This window comes from Manduca sexta, chromosome 12, assembly GCF_014839805.1.
Source record: "Manduca sexta isolate Smith_Timp_Sample1 chromosome 12, JHU_Msex_v1.0, whole genome shotgun sequence".
NCBI lineage: Eukaryota > Metazoa > Arthropoda > Insecta > Lepidoptera > Sphingidae > Manduca > Manduca sexta.
Genome location: NC_051126.1, coordinates 14,778,713 through 14,804,131, shown reverse-complemented (window position 1 = coordinate 14,804,131; position 25,419 = coordinate 14,778,713). Strand labels below are relative to the sequence as shown.

Sequence of the window (25,419 nt, the reverse complement as noted above, 5' to 3'; positions counted from 1 at the left end):
TTATTCTATTGCCTTATGACGATTGGTTCCTTAAAGAAATCTATTTGGCTGTAAGTTTTTATGTTCGAAATATGAATTTTAATACCGGACTACGTTGGGGTAATTCCGGATCACAGGGTAATCCGTGACTAAAACCAAATATAGTGGCAAACAATTGTGGTGCATTAAAAATATTATTTCATGCTGTGTTGCCCCTATTAAAAATGTGGGGTGTACCAGTAATCTTGAAGAAACGTTATTACCCCTTAACCCGGTATAGCCCTAATGCACCCTAATATTTTTATTTCTCCTAAAGGGGTTTAACTCACTTCCAAAGTCCTCGCATCGCGGGAGAGCTAAAACTCAAGCATTCGCAAGTGGGATTAGATGACATATGTGAAACTATCGGCTTGTATGCAAAAGTATCTTAGATAACGTCACTCATTCATAAGATATCGCGTCAAGTCCAAAATCACTAGGACATATCTAGCGGAGTTTTTTTACGCACCTGCCAGTGCGGTTTCGTATTCAAACTTGGAACATTCGTAGTCAAATTCAAATAAAATAAACGCTGATAAAAAAAATATTAAAAAGTGAGTATTAATTGTGTTATGTTTTTGTTTGTTTTTTTGGAGGTAAGTTTTTTTTTTATTGTAGCAATATTTTAATTCTTGTTAATAGTTCTTGTTTTTTAATTATTTTTTATGAGGTAAGTTCTTTTTTCCATTGTAGCAATATTAGAGTTATTTTTTATTTAATTTATTTTTATGAGGTAAGCCTTTTTTTGCAAGGGTAATTTTATGATTATTAAAAAGATATTACATATCAATTTATTTTATTAAGATAACATAAGAAAGTAAAAAGTGCAATCCAATTTTTAAATTACTTAAATAATTTTAAATAAAATGCGGATTACAATGTAGAGATAATTGAATGCTATTTTAATTTCTTACCAATACATTTTGGCAGTTAATATATTCAAAATTGTTTCATATACATATTTATACGTTCAGTAACATGCACAGAATAGAAAAGCTATGCATTTATTACCAGTTTTAAATACTTCAATCGTCTCCTTAGCTCAATAGTTACGTATATGGGGTAAGAGATAGTGGATTGGATATCCAGATCAAATAACATTTTGTTTGAAAGAAAACCTGTTTGGCACTGAACCAATAAGATATGAGCAATGCGAAAAGCAATATGTTATATATCAATAAATAAAGCAAAAATATGTTAACGCATATTTAAAAAAACACATTTAAATTAACTTATAAATCCAGATTTTGTAATTTTAACACAAAAGCCTAGTTTTATATCTAAAGCATACTTCCCCAACAGATATTCTATTTTTGCATCTATAAGTATGTTCAAAGTCCATACTCAATATCTCTGTTTATTTCACATCTCACATAAAGATATGTTATCTCTTGTCATTGTTATGCATAACTCTTAAGTTTATTACCCATTTCTGCGGATTAAAATAGTTGATTCACGTGTTTTCTTATTTATCAAGCTGGGATCAAGCGTCCGTTTTTCATTTATTTTTTATATCATAAAACGTTGGAACACGAAATGACTGATAAAATTATTTCGAAATTCGAACGTATTCAACAATTTTTTATTTTTCAACGACGCAATGAATGCATAACTCGACCGTAGTCTTTAAAAGAGGTAACATCAATATTTAAATTTAAAATTATATGTTTGGAACTTAAAAAAAATATTTGACACCTTTTCTTTCGAGTTTAAAAGAAAAATTACACATCTAAAAGGAACGCAATAATAGAACACACCGTTTATGCTCGTGCAAACGAAATGGAAAAAGGAACGACTGCCATTTATTTATGTGTCGTATGCACTGTGAATAAGGTGTAAAATTACATTTTCGGGTATATTTTTGATGCTTTAGGTGGCAGATGTCTCGTATTCAAACATCATTTTGGACATAGCGTGAAATTGTTTTTACAAACGCAGCAGTTGGTTTAGGGTTTGAATGCGGTCAAAGGGACAAAAATTAATGGATTCCAATTTCGGGATCGCAAGCGCAGTATAGTTTTACACGATAATTCTTCATTTATTATACTTGCAATATATTGGTGTGGGCATCGACATATATTCTATATACACGAACGTCAATATAAACTATTTGTTCAAAATCTGAACTAATGGCGATCCAAACTTCACTGCTATAACCTATTTATTTACTTAAACAACAAATAATTTACTTATGTGACTAATATTTTTTATTCAAATCCAAGTTTACACTTAGTTTTTCTATCTTATCGCCACTTGGTACGCAACCACAAGCTGTCAATATTGACCATACTAAAGTCAGTTTGAATAGTACTTCAATTCAGTTGAACATAGAAAATATTCGGAATGCCAAATCTAGTACGTAGTACATATATATCGATCGGTGTAGGCATATTGGTAACAATGCGAAAGCGACTTAAGTATATCGGCGTTGTGCTGTGGCTTAACAATTTTTGTTGAGTGGTCATCTATATGCCACAGCGACGACGCGGCGTGCAAACTCTTTTATCTTTTTTTTTGTTTATATTTTAATCTGGCATTAGGACTAGCACGTCGTATATGCTATTAGTTGTGACATATAAATGTGTTTTCACTTTCTTTCAAATTATTAGGTACAAGGTTTTGTTGATGAACCAGTTTTTCCGGGATAAAAGTCCCGTTTCATACTTTCCCCGAAAAGAATGGAGTCTATGTTTTAAGTTAGATCTCTAGGAATACAATGTGAAAACGACATTGACTTCCATGCTATGGTTTTTGCGTGATGCGTGTACAAACATATAGATTATATACATTATCTTGAAATTGTTTGCATTAGAAATTCTTTGAAAACATCACTGTTTATATAATATATGAATGGAAACGGATATGATAAGGTTTGACAAACCTTGGTTAAATAGCTTAGGAAATTCTGGGAGTTTAATATTGTATGTACAATATAGGTAAGTTCAGGAAAACGATAGTAAATAACACATACGTACAGTCAGCCTCAAAAGTAATTGAACAAATTCAAAATTTCAAATTGTCTATGAACTTCTGTGTCTTTATTAACCATCGTTTTTCTTCCCTGAAATGAACTTCATATGGTATAATTTATTATAGATAAAGACAATAAAATCGATTAAAGTTTATGTGTATAAGCGTTTTAAAGTTTTTAATGTGTTCAGCTACTTTTGTGTCTGACTGTACGTGCGTTTCCTGAAGAGATAGGGAAGACCTAGAGATTAGTAAATCCAACTAACTCATGTGCTATTAGGCAAGCCTATTGCCATAACTGACAAAAGTATCAAGAATTTCACGTGTAGTTTTCCAAAAGAACTTACAGAAATAAACCAGAAGATAAAAGCAGAACTAGTTATTAAATGTAAATAATGGAAATAGGTAATAAAATCTATAGCAAAGTTAAGTTACATAGTGTTAAGTTCCAATAAATTTTAAATAACACATTGCGGAAAACGCTAAAAATACTTAGTTAAATATTATGAAACAGTCTAGCCATCTCTCTGTCTAAACGTCATAAACTCAAAAACTACTGAAAAGATTTCGATGCAATTTGGTATGAAGATAATTTGAGACCCTGGGAATGACATATACTATCTATCTCATGAATATAGCGGGACTTTTATTTTGAAAAATCTCGTGTGAAATCGCGAACAAAAGCTACTAAAACTATATAATGAATGAATCCCTCCTAACCGAATTTCGACCACGGCGGCCAATCTCAACGGAGATCAGCCAGGTACGCAGGAGATATTATAGTGCACAAGTGTGTGCGCAATACACAGGTGCACTCTCTGTTCCTTCACTCTCATAGTTCGGTGAGACGGTAATCCGACATGACCGGAGAGAGATCAGGCGCAGGACCAACGGCTTTACGTGCTTACAATTATATAAACCTCATAATAGAAAAGTAATTTATTTTATTAACAACTGTTTATCTTAAATATAAATAGAGCTAATAAAAAATGTTCTCTACATAGTAATTTATATGAAATTGTTAGTTTTACATTTGCTTTAGGGTTTAACGTTTGAACAAAGAGAAATCATCATAAATATATCACTTTAAGTGTTCATTGTTTAACTTGACGTGGTAAACATTGTTTACTTTGGAAACATATTTGCTAGATAATTTAAAATATTTTATTTCAAGTTTATTTATCTAATTGCGTATATAATAATATCAGTCCTGTATTATATACTGTCCCACTGTTGGGCACGTCCGGAGAGCGACCACCGTGCACAAGGTGTTAAAACCCGCCATAGTGGCCCACGTAAGTGTGTCGCGTTTCGGTATCAGCCTGTGTAAATCCGATTCCAACAGGCCGGCATAATTGTGTCGACTGTCGAGGGGTAATCATCTCTCATGCCGTGTCCGAATAAAAAATACATCTTTACCTATATCACTTTGAGAGTAGCAATAAAATCAGTCAGTTAGGAATCAGATAATAATACTTCTTCTCGATCTTTTTCGTATAGGCATTTCGTTTTCTTGATATTTGCATCTATTTATAACTAGCTAAACCGGTTCTAATATGGTTCGATTAGGTCATTAACGTTATCTCTTCTTATTTATAAGCCATTTATCGCTCTTATAATGTAATATTAGCCCTGTATTATAAACTGTTCCATTGCGGGCTGCGGGCCTCCTGTCCTGAGATGTTTTAGGTCATTGTCCACCACGCTGGCCTAGTGCAGATTGGTAGACTTTACATACCTTTGAAATTCTTATGGAGAACTCAGGTATGCAGGTTTCCTCACGATGTTTTCCTTCACCGTTAAAGCAAGCGACAACGCACATGACTTTAGAAAAGTCAGATCTGCCTTTGGGTTTTGAACCTGCAGACATTCATATCGGCAGTTCGTTCGGCTCCCAATTAGACTGTCATATAATATGGTTGTAAAGAATTCAACAAAGTATTTCCTAGGTATACGAAGTATGCCAAACCGCATTAGGCCATTGATGTCGTGTTAGCCTTTTCCCTCTTTTATAAAGAGATGGTCCGTGCCAAGCAATATGACAGTATGAAAGAGACGGTAGATATTATAACATATTTTCGTGTTAATACACTCTGGAAACGTGATAGGTGCGATTTCCCCCGCTGACCACGTGTGTAGTGTAAAAAAAATAACGCATACGCGAAAATACGCCCAATGTGCATACCTATGCGGTTAGTTTATGAAAAGTTTCGCAAAACCGTTACGACCTTTATGTTCTCTGCATTTTTTTTTATATCTGGCCAGTTTTATGATCCGTTTAAAATTTATGCTTCTTTTTATGAATTGTGTGATGTTTTTAATATCTAGTTGGTATAAATTAAATCAAATAACTTTTATGCGATTCGAAAACCGGTAGTATAAAAAAGTGAGCGAACGAGTTTCCAAAGTCTGTGGAATACTGATTTATTTATTTTGTTATAAATTAATATTGTAACTTAATGGAGACTGACAAAGACGGTTTATAATGCGAATGTGGATGGAAGAGCCGGTAGGGGTCGACCGCACCGAAACTTCGAATGTCAGATATTTGATATTCTTAGTAAAGGCCAGGTCAAAAGTACCCTAAACCGGCGGGAATGCTTGAAAAGAAGAAGGTGGAGGAAGCGAGAGAAGTATGCTCAAATCCAGAATCATGTAAAGTGGCAATCCACAATCCCTGCCTACTCCTAGATAGAGGCGTGATAATAATATAACTTAATTTATTTTCTCTACACATAATTTTTTTTGGGTTCAGAGACGTTAGTAAATTACTCGCTACTGAACTAAAATACTGAATAGTTCGAACTATTCTTAAAGAGCGAAGTTTACCGTCCTCTATACGCAGCCATAGAAATATAGAGTTTGTGCGATTAGAAAATTCAATTCTTTAAACTCCGGAATATACAAAAAACTGGGTTATTTGATAAAGTAATCTATGTAGGTGCATACAATTATGATTCCACTTCCCAAATGTAGGGTTTGTAGAATTATCTGTTTTTCAAATTAATTTTGAGTGAAGTACTCATTACTAAGCCAATCAATAAGTATTCTCATGCATTATTGCAATAAAACCTATTTTTCTTTAAAATTTTCGTTAAAACAGTCTTGTTTGGATTAGCATTTCGAATAATAATTTACTTATAACCACCACCTATTTTTTTGCCTAGGTGGTTGTGGAACGGACTGCCGAGACGAATGTCCGCAGGTTCAAATCTCAAGGGCACATATCTCTGACCTTTCTAAAAAAAATATGTATGTATTCTTTGTGAATTATCGCTTGCTTTAACGGTGAAGGAAAACATCGTGAGGATACCAGCATACCTGAGAAATTCTCTATTAGAAATTTACGAGGGTGTGTGAAGTCTAGCAACCCGCACTAGGCCAGCGTGGACTAAGGCCTATTCCCTCTCAGCAGTAGAGGAGGCCCGAGCCCAATAGTGGGACAGTATATAATACAGGGCTATTTTATTATTATTACACCTATCTTTTAAAGTTCGAATTACCTACAAAATAAGATGTTATTTTTTTAAAGTTGACAGTACAAAGACAGTCACGCGATATATTATACAAAGTGTTCAAAATATTGACTGCCTCGGTGGCGTAGTTGTATTGCATGCCCGGTACAATAGCGCTCTGAGGTCCTGGGTTCGAATCCCGGGTCGGGCAAAGTGATATTTGGGTTTTTTCTGCTCAGTATCAGCCCGGAGTCTGGAATTTGTGCCCGATATGGCGATAGGCTCGCCCCCTATCACATCATGGGACGGAACATACTTGGCGAAAAGTGGGTGCCCTAGTTGCGCCTCTGCATACCCCTTCGGTGATAAATGCGTGAAGTTATGTATGTATGTATGTATGTTCAAAATATTAAAGTATGTATGTCTTTATCATATTAATTGTATTCGTACCGTGTGCACCACAATTGCCCTTTCTTTTTCTTTTCTTTCTGTAAGATATTGCCTTGAGTGTTAAGATCGTTAATTCCACTGTATTTATAAGTGAATATACTATAATATATAAGCATGGAATAGTGATCCTACTGAATGATGGTAAGTGAGTGGCGTCTCATAGAATGTCGACTGAAGATTACCCCTCGACAGTCGTTACAATTATGCCGGCCTGGAATCGGATATACACAGGCTGATCCCGTGGGGTTACGTGGGGCACTCCATAGTGCCTTACAAGTTAAAACCCATGTTTTAACTTGTATACGGTTGCTATCCGGGCGGATATAAAATATATCCAGCAGTTCTTGCACACTGTTGCTCAGTGACAGAAATAAACCAGTGGTGCAAGTATAATCTGGCAGATTTGCATACAAGTAACATACTTTACATATAGGTGTTTTATAACGCGATGACATTGAGTATATCTGTGAATAGATAACTGCATTTCTTGTGATATTTGCACCCACATAATACTGTATATTAAAGATAATTGAAGGAAATAGAAGAAACTAGTATAGTGGAACGAGTCTTCATGCTTCGGGTTCTTTCGGGTTCCATCGGAAATGAATAGGAGCATGCACTTGCAATCGATATACATATATGTGCTACAAACTAGATCTAGCGTTCCGTACTCATTGTGTTCGACTTAACTGTACTGCAATCCGTACACTTGACTTTAGTATGGTATGGTTATGTACGGAGTGGCGCTCATAATATAAGAACTCGAGTCTAAGTGTAAACCTGGATGTGAATAAAAAATATTAGTCATAAGTAAAATTACTGTTGTTCAAGTGAATAAATAGGTTATAACAGACGTTTTGGTTGCCATTTTAGTTCAGATTTTAAACAAATAGCTTATATTGTCGTTCGTGTCTATAGAATATACGTGAATGCAGGCAGATATAAATTGGGGAGGTAAAAAAGTCAGGGCAAAATTACGTACAAATATTTATAAGTTTCTCAGTAGTAGGGAAGGCGTGCATCACTTATTTCCAGGAAAACCCTTTCGTGCAAGCGAAGTCGCGATCAAAAGCTAGTATTATTATAATTTTCGAACCTCAATAACGTCTTTTGGGGATCGGAGTACAATATCTCGACTTATAGCTCGCAACGCCATGGAGTATTTTTCCTAAACCGAACTTTAATTACATCTTTTAGTATCGGGTTCCCTAAATATTCCCATATAAAGATGAAAATGATTACATAAATATTCGTAATCCTTTTTTTTAAGTTAATTTCCAGTGTTCCTCTTTCGGTAATAGTAGTTTTTTTGTATTATCAAAGCGTCTAGAATAAATACCTGTTTAAAAATAATAATTTATTTCAAACTTTCGTAGGTAATTTTGTTATAAATATAATAGATACATAATAATTATTACTAAAATATAGACTAATATATTTTCTAAACAAAAAAAAATGTTACTTACTGGCACACCTGATCATTAACATAAAAAGCGACAATAAACAGTAATAATGTACGGAATAATACTAATAAAGTTTGGTTTAGTTTGTCACACCGCGCCTTACCGTCTCAGCGCGGTCACGTTACTCTGTGCGAATCCTTAATTTATTAATATGAGAAATATTTTACAAATAATTTATTCGAAGTTTTTGTTTTGTTTCAATTCGAAATTGGCGTTCGAATTTTAAAATTAAAAAATAATGTGATTAAAAATATATTTTTAATTAAAAGTAACTAGTGATTTTAAAAGTTTTCAATTGTGTCAATTATTAAAAAGTGATATATTTTAAAATATAATTTAAATTTCAAGCAAGAGCAAGATCGGTCTAGATTGAAGTAGTTTTGCTGAAACACACGAGTTCTGGCAGGATATTCACGGTAATTGAATTATGTTTTACAAGTGAATAATCACTTACCTTTTGTATTTTAAGGTACATTCTTGAGTGAGTCATTTTATTATGATTATCCTCTTTCCGCCGTTTTAAGTCAAACCATAATTATGACGGGTCGTTAATATCTGTCTCATTGTAAGAGGTAATCTTATTTGAACTTGAACGTTACAAGGCATTGAAATGTCTTACAGAGAATTTCCTCAGTGCGTTTTTATAGGTAGACAAACAAACGGATCTCTTTAAATACAGTTTGTAATAAACCTACAGTAAGCCATGAAAGTAGGTAAAAAATTAAAATTTCAAATCGGTTTTACTTTTGTGTTCTTATTAACCATCGTTATTGTTTAGTAAAATAAACTTCAAATAGTTAAATAAAAAAAAATCGATTGTAGTTAATATGTTTGATAAGTTTTGAAATTGTTCATCTACTTTTGTGGCTGGTTATACGTATTTTTAATTAAAGTAAGATGGGGAAACATGTACGGCAGTCCTTTAATATTTATTGTAATAAAATATGTTGCTATATTTATTTGATATTTTTTTTTAATTTTCTTTTATTCTCTATGTTACATAAAATATAACGAAATTAACTTATTGCAAATTAATTCGCGGAATTTATTTATATGCATTATGCATATCGTGCAGTCAGTATGATTTGAGGTATTATTGATAACATGCCCGTGGGAAAACCTCGCTCGTCTGTTAGTAATAATTTTGTGTTCAGTCCTTGTATATTTCGTAATAGGTTGACATATTTAGGAATACGACATTCAGTATTCGCTCATTAGTCGATACAATGTTAGGACTATTTATAACTATATTGTATATATCATCGGCTGTAGGGTAATGGTCTTCCTCTTGTTTCTTTTTTTTATCGCTTCTCTCGCGGTGTCGGTTTTATTACACCTAATCTTAAACAATGTCCAAACAGCAGTGGCGAAGGGTGAATTTTTTCAAAAGGTAACCCGCGGCAAAGAAAATTGTCTTAGTTAACATATCGCGGCCATTTTAACAGAAACAAATACTAAGGCAGAAATAAAGTAAAAGGGAAGCCGGTAGGAATCGGCTTGTATAATCTAACAGAAACAAATACTAAGACAGAAGTAAACAAACCTAAAAGGGAAGCCGGTAGGAATCTGGTTGTATGTACGCTTCGCCACTGTCAGAGTGCCACTATCGATCCTCTAATATGGCATTTGTGAAAAATATTTTTCATACATATTAAAAAAAATATTAGCTTTTTTTTTCACTAGCCGTCTGTTTGACATTCTCCTCTAAGGGAGGAGAAACTAATGTCTAATGTCTTGGCTGAAATAAGTGTGTAATCTAACTAAAAGTATTTCACGGTAACTGAGATGTTCTTCTTAATACAGGATGTTCATGTTAATGTCCTAATAATACCCACTTAAAATTTACTTAAATAGTTTAAGCAATTGCTTCCATAGTTTTTTAACACTGTCCTTAGTATTGGGTTTATGTAATAATTACTATTTAATATTTAATAGAAAATAAGTTTATTGTCAGAACGTGACTAATAATTAACGGAAAAAGTAAGTGAAGACGTAAATTACTAACTTTGTTATTGGATATAAAATGCAATTTGTCTCACGACATATTTTTTTTTCCGTTTATTACAGATTATGTCCCTTTAGTAGATAAATGTTACCAATATAACCAACGAAAATTACTTATTTATATTGATATGAGATGAAACATAAGGTGTACAGTTTGGATAACAACTGTGCATCTTCCGAATGAGGGTCAGCTAATGAATTAATATTACAATCAAAGGACTCTTTTTTTGTTGATTGCACATGTCTGTGCGAATGGCTGCCTCTTGGGCATATTCTCTTACGACATATTTTATTGTAGTACCAATAAAATATTTCGTAAGGGTAAGTAATATTTACCACCGAGGTTTTATATAATAAATAATAATATCAGCCCTGTATTATATACTTGCCCACTGCTGAGCGCGGGCCTCCTCTACTACTGTGAGGGATTAGGCCTTAGTCCGTCACGCTGGCCTAGTGCGGATTGGTAGACTTCACACACCTTCGAAATTCCTATAGAGAACTTTTCAGGCATGCAGGTTTCCTCACGATGTTTTCCTTCACCGTTAAAGTAAGCGATAATTCACAAAGAATACACACATAATATTTTAGAAAAATCAGAGGTATGTGCCCTTGGGATTTGAACCTGCGGACATTCGTTTCGGCAGTCCGTTCCGCAACCAACTAGGCTATCGCCGCTTAGGTTTTAGTTTCTCTAAAGTGTTAGTAAAGGTATGAATGAAAGAAGATAAATAGCACTTATAACCTGACCTCAAAATTGCCAATACCTGCAATAGTCTCTTAAGATAAGTGATTCGTATTTCCTTTGCGACATTCTTCCTGATCTTCTTGGAGTGTTGTTAATCAGATAAAGTTGTTATAGATATGCTTCAAGTAAATCCTCTTTGTTATTTTATCTTTTACTACGTGGTAGGTCATTTATATGAGATACGGCATTTAGGTAGGTGTTACCTTGTTTACGACTTGACAGTATGCAATTGTATTATGATTTAGGAAATTGTAGCCAATGAGCGGCGATAGCCTATTTGGGTATGGAATGAACTGCCGAGACGAATTTCCGCAGGTATCCCAAGGGCACACACCTCTGACTTTTCTAAGTTATGTGGGTATTCTTTGTAAATTATCGCTCGCTATAACGGTGAAGGAAAACATCGTGAGGAAACCTGCATACTTGAGAAGTTCATAGGAATTTTGAGGGTGTGTGAAGTCTAGCAATCCGCACTAGGCCAGCGTGGTGGGCTAAGGCCTAATCCCACTCAGTAGTAGAAGAGGCCTGTGCCCTGTAGTGGAACTGTTTCTAATACAGGGGTGCAAAGCAAAAAAAATCGCAGAATCCGATTTCCGCAAGCAATTTTTACGATGTAAACACGCAAGTTTGTTGGTGGTAGGATATATTTTATATCCGCCCGGATAGCGACCACCGTACACAAGGTGTTAAAACCTGCCATAGAAGCCCACGTAAGTGTGTCGCGTTCCGGGATCAGCCTGTGTATATTCGGTTCTTACAGGCCGGCATAATTGTGTCACCTGCTGAGGGGTCTCTTCTTCTTTTTCTTTCGTCAGTCGACATTTTTTTGGACCCCACTCCACTTACCATCAGGTGCTGTGGAGTTACTTTGTCGTGCTTCTAAAAAAAAGCAAGCTGATTACCGGTAATTTTAAAGCTTGTAGAACTCGTAGCGAGTCATATGTGTATAGAGAGATATTGCCGCTAGTGCTAACCTAGAAGTACTTGTGTTATATATTGCTGCAAGGATTTGCTTGTTGTTCAACGATAACGGTGGAGTGCTATGAGTTTAATTCACATTTGAAATGTTTTGCTACGGCATAGCTATTGTAAGCGTCAATTTAGGTCACAATAAGTTTTTATATGGATCTAAAATATAATTCCCCGAACAATGCTCCACTGTGCACTTTGCAGTATAAAAAAAATCGCCATTTATGTATTAATTCAGGATTTATTTTATCTTTATGCTAAATTCATATACGATTCTGTATCAGAAATCATCTAACTGAAGTTCTGTCTAAACGTTTTATTTTATAATATATTTCTGATATTGTCAATTTCGGACGAACATCACACTTTTACAATGTTAGTAAGATGCCAAGGCCTTATTTAGAATGGTATTTCCTCAATATTCGCGCAGGTACAGACCCTACCAATTTTTCCATTATTTTTATGAGATACAGTTTTATTAGATGTTTTACTACGACGTAACCTTGACATTTGGCGGATGTTAATCTGTAGCGGATTGCTCTCCGAGGCAATTCTTGTGCGCTGTCTCCGAATGCATGCCAATGCACAGGGAACATTGTCATGAATGTGGAATCTGAAGACTTGAAGTTGTGATTTAAATTTCATACGATACGCGTAAATAACAAATACGAGGTGCCTTTTTCTTTGCACTGGGGCTGCAGTCAAGACATCTTTTGTACAAACCTTATTACAATAGAAACCCAAAAAATATAGGAATGACACATTATTCCGATAGACTTTTCGATCGTCTAAGAATATAATAATATCAGCTCTGTATTATAAACTGTCACAGTGTTGGGCACGGGCCTCCCCTACTACTAAGAGGGATTAGGCCTTAGTCCACCACGCTGACCTAGAGTGGGTTGGTAGACTTCACACACCTTCGAAATTCCTATAGAGAACTTAAAGCTAGCGATAATTCACAAAGAATGAAAAATGACTTTCGATCGTATGTCATTATATATTTGTTGTTTTCTACTACGTAAACGATTATAGAAAGGCGTCTTTACTGCGGTTCCTTATTTAAATACATCAACCCTCACATGAGACGGAAATGAGAAGAATTATGTGTGCATAAGGAACAGTTTCGTTTGAGTTGTTAGGGAACGGCACGTGAATTATTATAGTCCAATCGTTTTATTTTATTGTTTTAAGAGATCATTGAAATTCTTTAGGTATTTGGTCATTTATTGAATAAATGGTCTAATTTGCGTCAATAACAGTTGGGTCACGTGTTTCTGTTAGAATAATATTTGATGCATTCTTAATGTGTTTAAATAATTATGCAAATTTTTAAATTCTGATTATTTTTTTTATTTTGTATGAGTTTTAACCGTTATTACAACGTATAAAAATTATAAAATAACAAAGATTTCTTTTAAGAAAGATTTAACTATTATTAATTAAATCTTTCTTAAAAGAATTAATATAAAATATTTTGTATACTGGCAATCACATCTAATAGTAATGGGAGTACGGTAGAGATGGAATATCCACTAACAAGAGATGATTACCCCTTGCTAGTCGACATAATTATGACAGCCTGTTTGAACCCGAATATACATAAATTGATCCCGGAACGCGGCACACTTACAAAGGCCACTATGATGCGTTCTACACCTACTGAGGCCGGTATCCGGGATGCAAATATCTTACTACAAGCAAATTTTTATTTCATTTTATAACATAATAGCTTTTGACGGCGTGGGGACTCCGTGCGCGTGGAAAAGTCTTTTGGGATAAAGATTTTTCGGGGATAAAAAGTAATCTACAGCATCTAAGAGTAATGTAGCTTCCTATTAAAGAAAAAAAATTATCAAAATCAGTTAAGTAATTCCAGAGATTAGCCTCTATAAACCTAACAACAAACACGCAAAATGTTCCTCTTTATAATAGATTTAAAACTAACGGTACCCGAGGCGAAAGTTAAAATTTTGAAAAGGAAACACGACATATAGGTACTAAAGTACATGAATGCGGTCTTCAAATCGTTCTGATTATTAGATTCTACATAAAGAGCAGTCAGCAGGAATCGTGTTATATGGACGCTTCGTTACTACACGACTAAATATACTAGCACCGGTTTGCTCGCGGCTTCGAGCGCGTGAAGGATTTTCCAAAGTAAAAGACCCGATATATAATATCCCGAGATAGAAAGTACCCTATAACCTTCCCAGGGTCTTAAACTATCTCCATAACAAATTTCACAAATATCAGTTCAGTAGATTTCGAGATAATCGACAACAAACAAACAGACAGGAGAGGGTCCTTTATTTTACAGTTAACGTCAACGTCAATCACAGATTCTATAAACATTATCAGCTTATCAGTGCTATCAGCCTTCTATAGGATTAATGCAGGGGATTATGATCCTTATACAAAGTTTATCATTACCAACGTCATCATTGTCTTTCAGTTTCTTTTCTATGTCTAAGGTATCCCTTATCGTGGCTTATATTAAACCCTAGTTAAGTGCTATTCTATAATGGCCCTCTGTTCGTTATAATGTCCCAGATATGTGGGCAAGAAATGAAGGGGTTATTTTGAAGGGAGAAATTGGTGTGATTGTGGTTGAGATGAGACTCTGGAGTTTGCTATAATACCATAAAATGGGAGAAATAGTCAATGGATGAAAAAAGGTTCCCTGTTCCTTAATACAATAACTTCTAGGGTAAGGATGGCAACCTTTTAATGGTTAACGTGCCATTATTTATAATTAAAACAAATATGACATGTGAGGTGCCATCTAGGACTGGTTTTATCTATCCGAGTGCCTCTTTTTAGCAATTTTTTTATGACCCAACTATATTATTGTTTGGCATATTATTCGCGTGCCGAAATTGTTTAGTTATGCCACCACTGGCACACGTGCAATTGGTCCGCCATCCCTGTTCTAGGATATAATTAAAAATAAATGTTTTATAAACCATTTTTAAATTATATTTAGGATGACAAATCAGTTGCATTATTTGCCACGTACACACACACACACACACACACACAACATCATGAATTTATCCCCGAAGGGGTATGCAGGTGTGCAACCAGGGCACCCACTTTTCGCCAAGTGTGTTCCGTCCCACGATGTGATAGGGGCGAGCCTATCGCCATATCGGGCACAAATTACAGACTCCGGGCTGATACTGAGCAGAAAAACCCAACTATCACTTTGCCCGACCCGGAATTCGAACCCAGGCCCTCAGAGCACTGTCGTACCGCGCATGCAGTACAACTACGCCACCAAGGCAGTCTCGGTGCCAATTTTGATTTAAATGAAGCTCCTTATTCTTCTTAAGTATTATTTACATCGTTTATATACATTACCATTACTTTCGCAACAAAGAACACTATCGTAGTATAGTTGGTAAACCTTATTAGTCTAGCTAAAGTTCCCACACTATACATGGAAAGTTATGAGCGATAAAATATAGCTTCATTTATCATCAATATTATGTTTACGCTAAATTAAGAACGGGTTATTTTTAATTAATTTTAGAACTGGTATAACAAACACGTGTTGTGTCATGATATATTGAAAACAAATTATACCTATAAATTAAAAGGTTCTTTATTTCTCATGCAATTAACTTCATGTTTGTGAATTTTATTTTAAAATAATTATAGTATTTTATCATTAGTTTCATTTTTTTATTTGTTTTAATGACAAGACGAGCTTGCCGTTCGCCTGATGGTGAGCGATACGACCAGCCATAAACAATAGAAACACAAACACCTTGAATTATAAAGTATTGTTTGGTATTTCACTGCGCTCGCCATCCTGAGACATGATATGTTAAGTTTTATTATGACCAGTAGTTACACTGGCTACAATTTCCTTGAAACCGGAACACAACAGTGACTATACTGCTACTTGGTTGCAGAAATAGACATTGCGGTGGTACCTACCCAAACGGACTCTCACATATGAGAGAATTATCACCAGTAATTGTTATTTTTATTTCATAAATGTTTTTTTATGATTTACTAATATCTGATAGATGCATAGCTTCTTAACTAACAAACCGATTTGGATGTGGTGTTTTATACAAAAAAATGTATTAAGCAGTAAAGAGACAGGTATTTAGTATACTATAGTTTGCAGAAATAATCTTATATCATTGTTTTATTTACTTCTATAGCTATTCTCGTTATTCCAACGAATAAATGTTATAAAAATGTTTTACGATCGTCTTCCTTTGAAACTCTTTCAGTAATTTATGAATGAAATCCATGACAAATTCTTACAAGGCGTTTCCGACTAGATAATCTCGTGTTTTTTAATCATGGAGTCGTGTTGGCCTTGCTCTTCAAATCCGGTAGTAACATTCAATGAAAACTAAGTAACTGGGCAACGCGGCCATTTTTCCTGATTAGACTTACAGCGAAATGGTCGTTTGAACTGCATTTAAAATAGTTTTCTTTCGTGAGTTATATTTTGAAAATGATTTTCATTTTACTCCTCATTATTTATTTTGTATTTGTTTTGATCCTTTTCTTTCTTTTTTTCGATTTTTACGATCATTCCGTGCATTCGTTCATTAGGTATATTATATTTTTCTATTTTTTGTTTTTGAGTGATGTTGAAATTGACAAAATGTTTGTTTTAGGTAAACGGTCGAAATGTTGACGGGATGGCGTTTGGTTCTGTCGAAACGTAAGTATTATTTGGTTATTGATTTTATATATTAATACAAATTTTAAATTCATTATTTGCTTGTACTTAACCTGTATTATACGCAAATAAATATAAGCCACAATATTTATATCGATGTGTTAGATTTAGTTCATTCTTTAGCTTTCTTAGATATTATAAATAGAGACGATTCAATTTGAGAGTGTCGAGTAAGTTAAAGTAATTATGCTAATAGATATAATTGTTAATTATTGTATGATAAATTATAATTATTTATTCCTACAGAATTTTACAAACTACTCTATACAATTCTTAAGGAAAAATAAAACAATATTGAATGTTTTATTTTAAAGTAAATATTTCGTCAAAATCAGTTTATATTATTGAATAAATTAAATTATAAAAAAAATGCTTGTATTCGTTTATATTTTATTTTTCTCATAAAGTAACATCATTTTACAGGAAAACCTATAAAATTCTAGGTATAGATTACCAGGATGGTTGATTAATATCGTGTTTTTCTATTACGAATAAAAACATTACTGAAAATCGGTATTGAAAATCAATAGGCTTGTTGCATTTCTTAATAACCTAAAAGGAGGTTCGTCAAAGTAGTAGGTAGTAGGTAGTTACGTCTCTGTGTTCCCTTTTGAGTATAAGAATGAACACAACAACAATCCAGTATTGTATCAGGTATTCTAGTAATTGATTTGTTTTCCTTAAAAAACATAAAAAATTTCCTTAAGATATTAAATATATTGATGTTTTAAGGTTCAACCGCCATACAAAACAGTTTTTCCTTATTTTTGCATATTTGACGCATCCTTACGTTTATACAGTATAGTTGTTGCCTATTTTAAAAGATGTTACAAATATTTTGTTTTTCTTGGGTAACCATCAAGGTGAAAAGAAATTCAAAATCGGTTAAGTATTTCCTGCAGTTAGCGCGTTCAAACAAAGTCTTTAGATTTATAACATTAGTAAAGCTTTAATGACGACTTTAGCTCTCTTGATTGCCAAATTTTGATATATGTGTATTAATTTGATTCTTTTAAAAAATGAGATGCTGCTCAGATGTTAACATTTAAACCGCGTAACGAAATGGTTGCAAAATTCTATCAGTATTTCGTTTTAATACAATTGCTACGAAACTGAAAATTCAACTTGATAAGCAGTTTCCAACAAATGAAATAATCTGCATGGATCCTAATTGTAAATATATTTGACCAATTCCAAAAACGAGGTTTTAAAGTTGATTCTCTTTTCAGTATTCATAATACCGCAGCGATATGTGCTGGCCATCATGGGACTGCTGGCTATCGCCAATGCGTACACAATGAGGGTGTGCCTTAACCTGGCTATAACTCAGATGGTCAAGAGAAATGTGGCAGTGGAAGGTGACGCGCATTACGACCCAGACGCCTGCCCTGACTTGTCTGTCGTCACCAACAGCTCAGCAAGCTTTAAGGACTTCTACAGGGCTGATGAAGTGAGTTGATATGCGATTTTGATCTTAACAGCCATGCGATATTGACTGCTAGGGAATGCCTGATGAAGTAAGTTAATATTACTGTTTTAGTCTTTACAACCATGCAATATTGACTGATAGAGAATGCTTGTTATTAATTCCGGCTTTGCGGCTTGAAGTAAATGAATTAATGAGAAGCAGGGCCCTGATTCTCTATTTTAACCGTTCATAGCAAGAGCGTAACGTAACTTTTCGCGTCTGTCAAGAAAATTGGCAACATTTAAATCTTATTAAATGAAGTTAACGTAACACCGCTGCGTTACAAGTTAACACTGTCATAAAGAATAGGTGGCTGGCTGCCTGATGTGACAACTGATCGTAAACTGTGGCAAAATAACCTGAACTTTGAAAAACAACGTTAGGTACTGAACTGAGGTCGTCACTTTGAGATATTGAAGTAATTTGAAGCAAGTCTTATAAGCCAGTATGAACTTTAAAAGTATATGAAATCTTTCAAGCAATGGCTTTGCAATACGCCAATCCTATTTTGTTGGTAAAAAGCCGTATTCTGGAGGAATATAGAGCTGATGTAGTATTGTATTCAAATATAAAGACTATGTCTTTATTATCAAAGAACAATTTACAACAGTCTCGCTGTTTAACAAGCTGAAAAATGAGTACGGCAATCGTAAAAGAAGGTTGAGTTGTAAAATATAGGGACCTCGTATTTAATTGCAGCGGTCTCGTCCTTTTTTAGGGTCCTAATAAAGGCATGTGGTATACTTACACAGCTTTATATTTCACGAAAGGACGGTGTAAAAATAAGGGTAGGTCGAAATATGTTGGTGGTTTCGTGTTGTGCTGTGATTTAATTTCTTTAGCTGGCAAATACTCGCCGCTTGCGCGCGGGATCGCGCAAAAGTTAAAAACCTCTGCAGTACTATAAAGCAGTGGATTTTTCTGCCCAGTATCACCCTGGAGTCTATGTGCCTGATATGGCGACGGGCTCGTCCCCTAACACATCACGGGACGGAACACACTTGGCGAAGTGGGTGCCTTGGTTGCGCCTCTGTATATCCCTTCGAATATAAATGCGTGATGAGTGTGTGAGTAGTATGAAGCAGTGTTATGATTTGCGGTAAAAGTCGACAATGTTTGCGCGAAGTCTTGTTGCATTGTGTTTTAGCAGGACAACACTTTTCCAAACGTTTTTAACTACCGAGGCTTCCCTAGCATCAACTTTCTCTAGAGATCTAGTCTCGTAAATCGTATAAAAACTTACAAAGTTCAGTGACTGACACTTTTTTTATATATTCTGACCCTTAAAAATTTATAATAGAAGAGTAATTATAATTACTCTAATTCTTTCATACCTTTTATTGGAGTACATTTCAGTGGCGAAAGGTGAAATGTTCCGAAAGGGAACGTGACACTACATATACGTATAATGCATAAATGCAGTCTGCAAATCGTTCTAATGATAATTAGATTCTACAAAAAATCTATTTAAAGGGAAACCGGTAGGAATCAGGTTGTATACACCCTCCACTACTTAGAAGATAGCTTTAATACGTTATTAAAAACATCGCAGTAAGTCCTCCTTATTTAAAGGTAGCTTACTCCGACTGTAATTTTCAGTTTGATTCCTAAGACTAATAAAACTGTGTGTTATTCAACTACTGATAGCAAGGATGGTAATTCGAAATGTACTTGTTTCACCCTCGATCATAAAGTATCAGTGCACTATTAGCGCTTCTGCCGACCCATTTGGGGCTTAAGGCGTGAGCATATTATGTAAGGCAAACGTAAGTGCTCTTTTAAACGCCATTTCCGTTGTTCCTTATATCGTCTTTATGGTCTTAGTTTGAGGTCAATCTCATTCTAAAATTGCGTGTAGGTTTCTTATGTTTAGGCGAATGTTAGACATTGAAATTAAACTAATTTTCCGGATTCTATCACGGTTTTTTGTATTTTATTTTTGGGAGAAACCGCGATAGAATCTTTAAAATTTGTTTAATTTCCTTGTGTGTGGATAATGACATGCCTACTAACAAATAAAGTTTTAATAAGTTTTACTTGCACTATTAACAAAGACGTTGGTTTGAAATATTTTCATACTGTACAAAATGGCACGTGACTAATTTTACATACATTCATGCGGACTTGATAATAATTTAATGTAGGTGAACTACTTGTAAGAAAACAACGATAAAATTGTAATAAATTAGTTTATAAATAAATAGGTGAATGTTTTGTTATTTTAATTCTATAAAATACTGGGTAATTTTGACATTAAGTTAATTAAAAAAACTCGACTTTATCTCTGCTAACATTGTGCCAAAAATCATTAATGAATAACGAATATTTTCACCAAAAATAACAGGTTTAATTTTCTTTTTTTTTTCAATATTTTGTAGTTTAGTGCGAATATGGTGTGTGCCCGAGTCTATTTCTGACAAAAAGTATGATTTTCCGCTGCGATAAATTCTCTCAGAGATATAGTGGCATTATAGCGCGTAAAATTAAAATGACTTTATTAATGTTCATTTTGTTCGAAACATAACATTTTTTTATACATCTACTTTTCGAATAACTTATTGTAGAATGTTATTTTTAAGAAGTGTGCTTTCATTAAGTAAAGAAATCTCCATTTATTTATTGAATCAAAATCATACGAGTTTATTAACTAGCATGAGACCCCTCATTTATGTAACACCAAATAATAAAACAATAAAAATATGTGATAAGTACTGCAACGCAAAGCAGTGTTTAAGCTACGGATACGCTCAAATCTTAATTTTGATAAAAAGTATGACGTAAAGAGATTCTTTACTTTTATAATACTATGATTACTGGAGGCTCAAGACGGATTTAATACGACAGCTATGGTAATAGTTACTTAACAGATATAAAGTGACAAGTTTACAGTTTTTTTAGAGGCACGTCAAATTGATCCCCTGCAACTGATAGTAAGTGGAGTGGGGTCCAGATAACAAGTTAGGTAGCGGGAGGCGAATATCCCTCGCCAGTCGATACAATTATGCGGGCCTGTTTAATACCGTATATACACAGGCTGATCTCTGAACGCGACACACTTACACGTGCCACTGATGGTAAGTGGAGTGGGGTCCAGATATCGTGTTAGGTAGCGAAACATAATATCCCTCGCCTATGACACAATTATGCCGGCCCGATACCAGACATACACATGCTGACCCCAGAACGCGATTTACTTACGTGGGCGACTATGGCGAGTTTTAACACGTTGTGAATGGTGTCGCTATCCGAGCGGATATAAAATATATCCTGCCACTAGCAGTTGTTGATACCGAATATATACTAACTAATCCTTGAACGCAAGTCCCATTCGTAGACAATGGCGGTTTTTACACGTTGTACCATAATGTCTATCCGGGTGGATACAAATATTTTTCCACCAGCAAAGGTATCACACATATACACAAACGACATCATAAGAGAGAATGTGTTATCGGCATAAAAAAGGAAGAAGACTCGAAGTCTCACTCACTTAACGAAACGAAACAAGTCACTTTAACCTGGTCTGGCAAGGTCCTTTAAAAATAGACTACATGCTGGCTACCTTTTGCTATAAACATTTTATTTGTTCCCAGCCCACACTATTCCAATGGAGTGAAGCCACTCAAGGTTTGATCCTGGGCTCGTTCTACTATGGATATGTAATCACCCACATTCCTGGAGGGATGTTGGCTGAACGTTTCGGTGGTAAATGGGTGCTGGGTTTGGGCCTTCTGTCTACCGCCATTTGCACCTTCATCACCCCGATCACAGTGAAGACTGGAGGTGCCACCGCGCTATTCATCTTGAGAGTTATTGAGGGACTTGGAGAGGTAATTTACATTTAAATCTGATGTATTTTATAACACAGTCGTTAAATTTATTGAGCACTTTTCAATTGCTATAAATAAGGAGGTTTGATGAAAATGTAAATAATTTTGCGTAGTGTACCCTTAATCAACAATAAGTAACATTTGTCAGTCAACGTATTGTAAGTTTTTATTTCATGTTAATATTATTGTACAGGGTCCCACAATGCCAGGTCTAATGGCTATGCTCTCCAAATGGGCGCCAAAGCCTGAACGAGCAAGAATTGGAGCCATCGTCTTTGGAGGCGCACAGATCGGTAACATCGCCGGCTCTTATTTTTCTGGTCTGATCATGCATGAAGGAAGTTGGGAGAACGTCTTCTATATGTTTGGAGGTCTTGGGATTGTGTGGTTCGTTCTTTGGGTGAGTTTTTATAACGTTATTTTATTTTTGGTTAGTTTTTGTTACCAGTTCCGCCCAAATATTGATGATTTGAATAAAATATTTAGATCGAAGGTCTATCAGTTTACTTGTTAAACTAGCATCTAATAAACTGGGTAATTATATTAAAATATATGTTTAAATTACTATTAAGTGAATAGACAAAAATTCAAACTTGAATTTATTGTAGGTTCTGACTACATATCTATCAATAGATGATTTGTCATAATATTTATTCTTATTTCTTTAGATCAGATAAATACTATCTTGATGTTATTCGAATTAGTTGAATAAATAGGTTAGATTTACTAGGTAATTTAAATTTTGCGCAGTACCATTGAAACGTGTGTTATAAGGATTCAATAAAACTAGACTATCTTTATTATCATCATTAAGAATTGTGGATTTAATTTATGGTTGTTTAGTGTAGTCCAATTCTCACATTTTAAATAACAACGGAAGTTTGCTAGAAGCTAAGTCAATTTCCAAAACTGTATATCATTATTCAGGAAACATAAATCTAATTGTAAATTTTCCCTTCTAGACCCTTCTCTGCTACAGTACACCAAACACCCATCCTTTCATATCGGACAGCGAGAAGAAATTCCTGAACCAAAACGTAGACTCGTTGGCGCACAACAAGCAGCGGCAGTTGGACCCGATCCCTTGGAAGGGTCTCCTCAGATCTGTACCCTTATGGGCCCTTATTATTGCTGGCGTAAGTTACATTTTAAGTAAGTTTTATAGAGAACGCTGCAAAAGGAGTGTGTTGGTGTGAACAACGAGGCTGATGGTAAATGTCCAACCTTGGATTGTCATAAAATAGATAGACAAAATATTGTGGTTGCATATATTATGTGGATGCATAATTATTATAACAAACCTAAACTTGCTGAATGCTGGGAATTTCAAAATCTGATAAGATTTAGAAATTTAAATCTTGATAAGGTATTTATTGTGAAATTTCAAAGATAGGTTAATTCGATAGCTTCCAGTTCTTATAAAGTATAAAGTTAAGAAAATCTATATCGCAACTTCAATATTTCGTCACTTTCATAGATATAAAATCAGAGCAATCGAGTGCCCACTCGAAGGTATTATGAAAAATCATCTAAAAATGATTATAATTTGGGTCAAGTATATTTTTAAACCAGACCACTTTATCAACAGATTGGACACGATTGGGGCTACTTCACGATGGTGACAGATCTGCCAAAATACATGACAGATGTCCTCAAGTTTAACATTAAGGCGACTGGTACCCTCTCAGCATTGCCCTATGTTGCTATGTGGATTTCGTCATTCTTGTTCGGTCTTCTTTGCGATTTCTGCGTTAAGAGGAACTACCACAGCATTCTCACAGCCAGGAAGATTTATACTACTATTGGTGAGTGTTTTATATATACCCAATACATGAATCACTCAATCATCTTCAATACAATAGTAATTGTTATCGGTAAATTCACTTTTATTGTTTTAGTGTTTGAAGGTTTAACGTTTTCGTTTGGGAACGCTTAGGCTACTGAAACGTATTAGGAAAGACGTTTCTAGAATAGTGATATTTTTTGTCCTTTCATTCACTTTGTAATAAACTGACTGTAACTAAGTTAACTATTTTAAAGTTTAATTAAGTTTAATATATGCTAATGAATAAGTGAAGATAGAAAATAAAATTGGCTCAATGAATAAATGTTTACGAATGATGCGTTTTAAAATAGGTATTAGGTGTTTTACAAATTATTTTTTATTTGTTTCGCGATAAAGCGAAATAGGATTTAGGTCAATATTTGTAAAAAAAAACTTCAATATTATCATTAAATTACTTTGATTTGCATATCATAGAACTCATATAAATTTAAAGTCCTTAACCTAGCTAAGATAAAGGTCATAGTTATCCGTCAACTCCAATATCTGCCACTAAATTGTCGAATATTCTAAACCCATTTGCTACACGCAATTAATAGAGCAATTTCTTTGTAGCCGCAACTGGTCCAGGTATCTGCATCCTCCTAGCTTCGTACTCAGGCTGTAACACCACGTTTGCCGTCATGTGGTTCATCATTGCCATGATACTCATGGGTGCCTACTACAGTGGAATGAAGATCAACCCTCTCGACATCTCTCCGAACTATGCTGGTACCACAACAGCAATGGTCAACGGGATCGCTGCGATATCTGCCATCATCTCGCCATATCTGATTGGACTTTTAACTCCAGATGTAAGTGATTTATCATAGAGTTAAGTTCTTTCACTATTTACCCATATTCAAGAACCCTTGTTTGTTTTTGTGTCACTACTGGCACATGTCAGAAGTTAGCTGTATTTTTTTTGGTAAACTTATTAACCAAAATATTACCGCCCTGACTTTGGAGATACAATAAATCTTACAAATTCTAGTAAGTTTCTAAGCTAAAAAAATTTTTTAGCTAAGAAACATTATTCATTGTAACTTACTACTTTGTCGGCGGAAACGCAAGGTAATGCCAATTCATACAAATTCTTATATACAAGCGATTTACGACCCTAATGTTACATGATACCTATTATAAAGTCATTTAAAATTAAACTTACATTCATAAATTGTTTCTCCTCTCCAGTCTACGTTAAAGCAATGGCGAGTAGCATTCTGGGTGTGCCTTGGCGTACTGGTTGTAACCAACGTGATCTACCTCATCTTCGCCAAGGGAGATCAACTCTGGTGGGATGATGTAAGGAAACATGGCTACCCCACTGACTGGAAGCACGGGCCTCTGCCCACAAGAGAAACTGACTCCGAGAAATCAAAATCAAAGACAGAGAAAGAAGAGAACGAAGCCAAGAACTAAAACACCAGACTGTTATTAATTTGTACATATACTTAAGTTTTTTATGTAAGGAATAAATATTTATTATATATTTGGTTGTTTTCTGTCCA

General features: G+C 34.6%; 1 protein-coding gene across 2 annotated transcripts; it reads left to right on the top strand.

Moving 5' to 3' along the window:
- Positions 1 to 458: 458 nt before the first annotated feature.
- LOC115452015 (putative inorganic phosphate cotransporter) lies at positions 459 to 25,400 on the top strand. Of its 2 annotated transcripts, none has more exons than XM_030180460.2 (9): positions 459 to 572; positions 16,724 to 16,770; positions 18,018 to 18,238; positions 21,850 to 22,086; positions 22,280 to 22,486; positions 23,049 to 23,222; positions 23,675 to 23,891; positions 24,485 to 24,723; positions 25,103 to 25,400. In XM_030180460.2, the coding sequence occupies exons 2-9, from the start codon at positions 16,737 to 16,739 to the stop codon at positions 25,328 to 25,330; spliced, it is 1,557 nt and encodes a 518-aa protein (XP_030036320.1). In that variant the 5' UTR covers positions 459 to 572; positions 16,724 to 16,736; the 3' UTR covers positions 25,331 to 25,400. The 2 variants fall into 2 exon arrangements, with proteins under 2 accessions (XP_030036320.1, XP_030036313.1); XM_030180453.2 differs by lacking the exon at positions 459 to 572 and adding an exon at positions 8,613 to 8,772.
- Positions 25,401 to 25,419: the final 19 nt, after the last annotated feature.

Bases quoted from the DNA above. Each gene is read 5' to 3' on its own strand.
- LOC115452015 (XM_030180460.2), top strand. From the start codon at position 16,737: ATGTTGACGGGATGGCGTTTGGTTCTGTCGAAAC. The intron at 18,239-21,849 runs GTGAGTTGATAT...ATTTGTTCCCAG, and splicing joins ACTTCTACAGGGCTGATGAA to CCCACACTATTCCAATGGAG. The intron at 24,724-25,102 runs GTAAGTGATTTA...TCTCCTCTCCAG, and splicing joins TTGGACTTTTAACTCCAGAT to TCTACGTTAAAGCAATGGCG.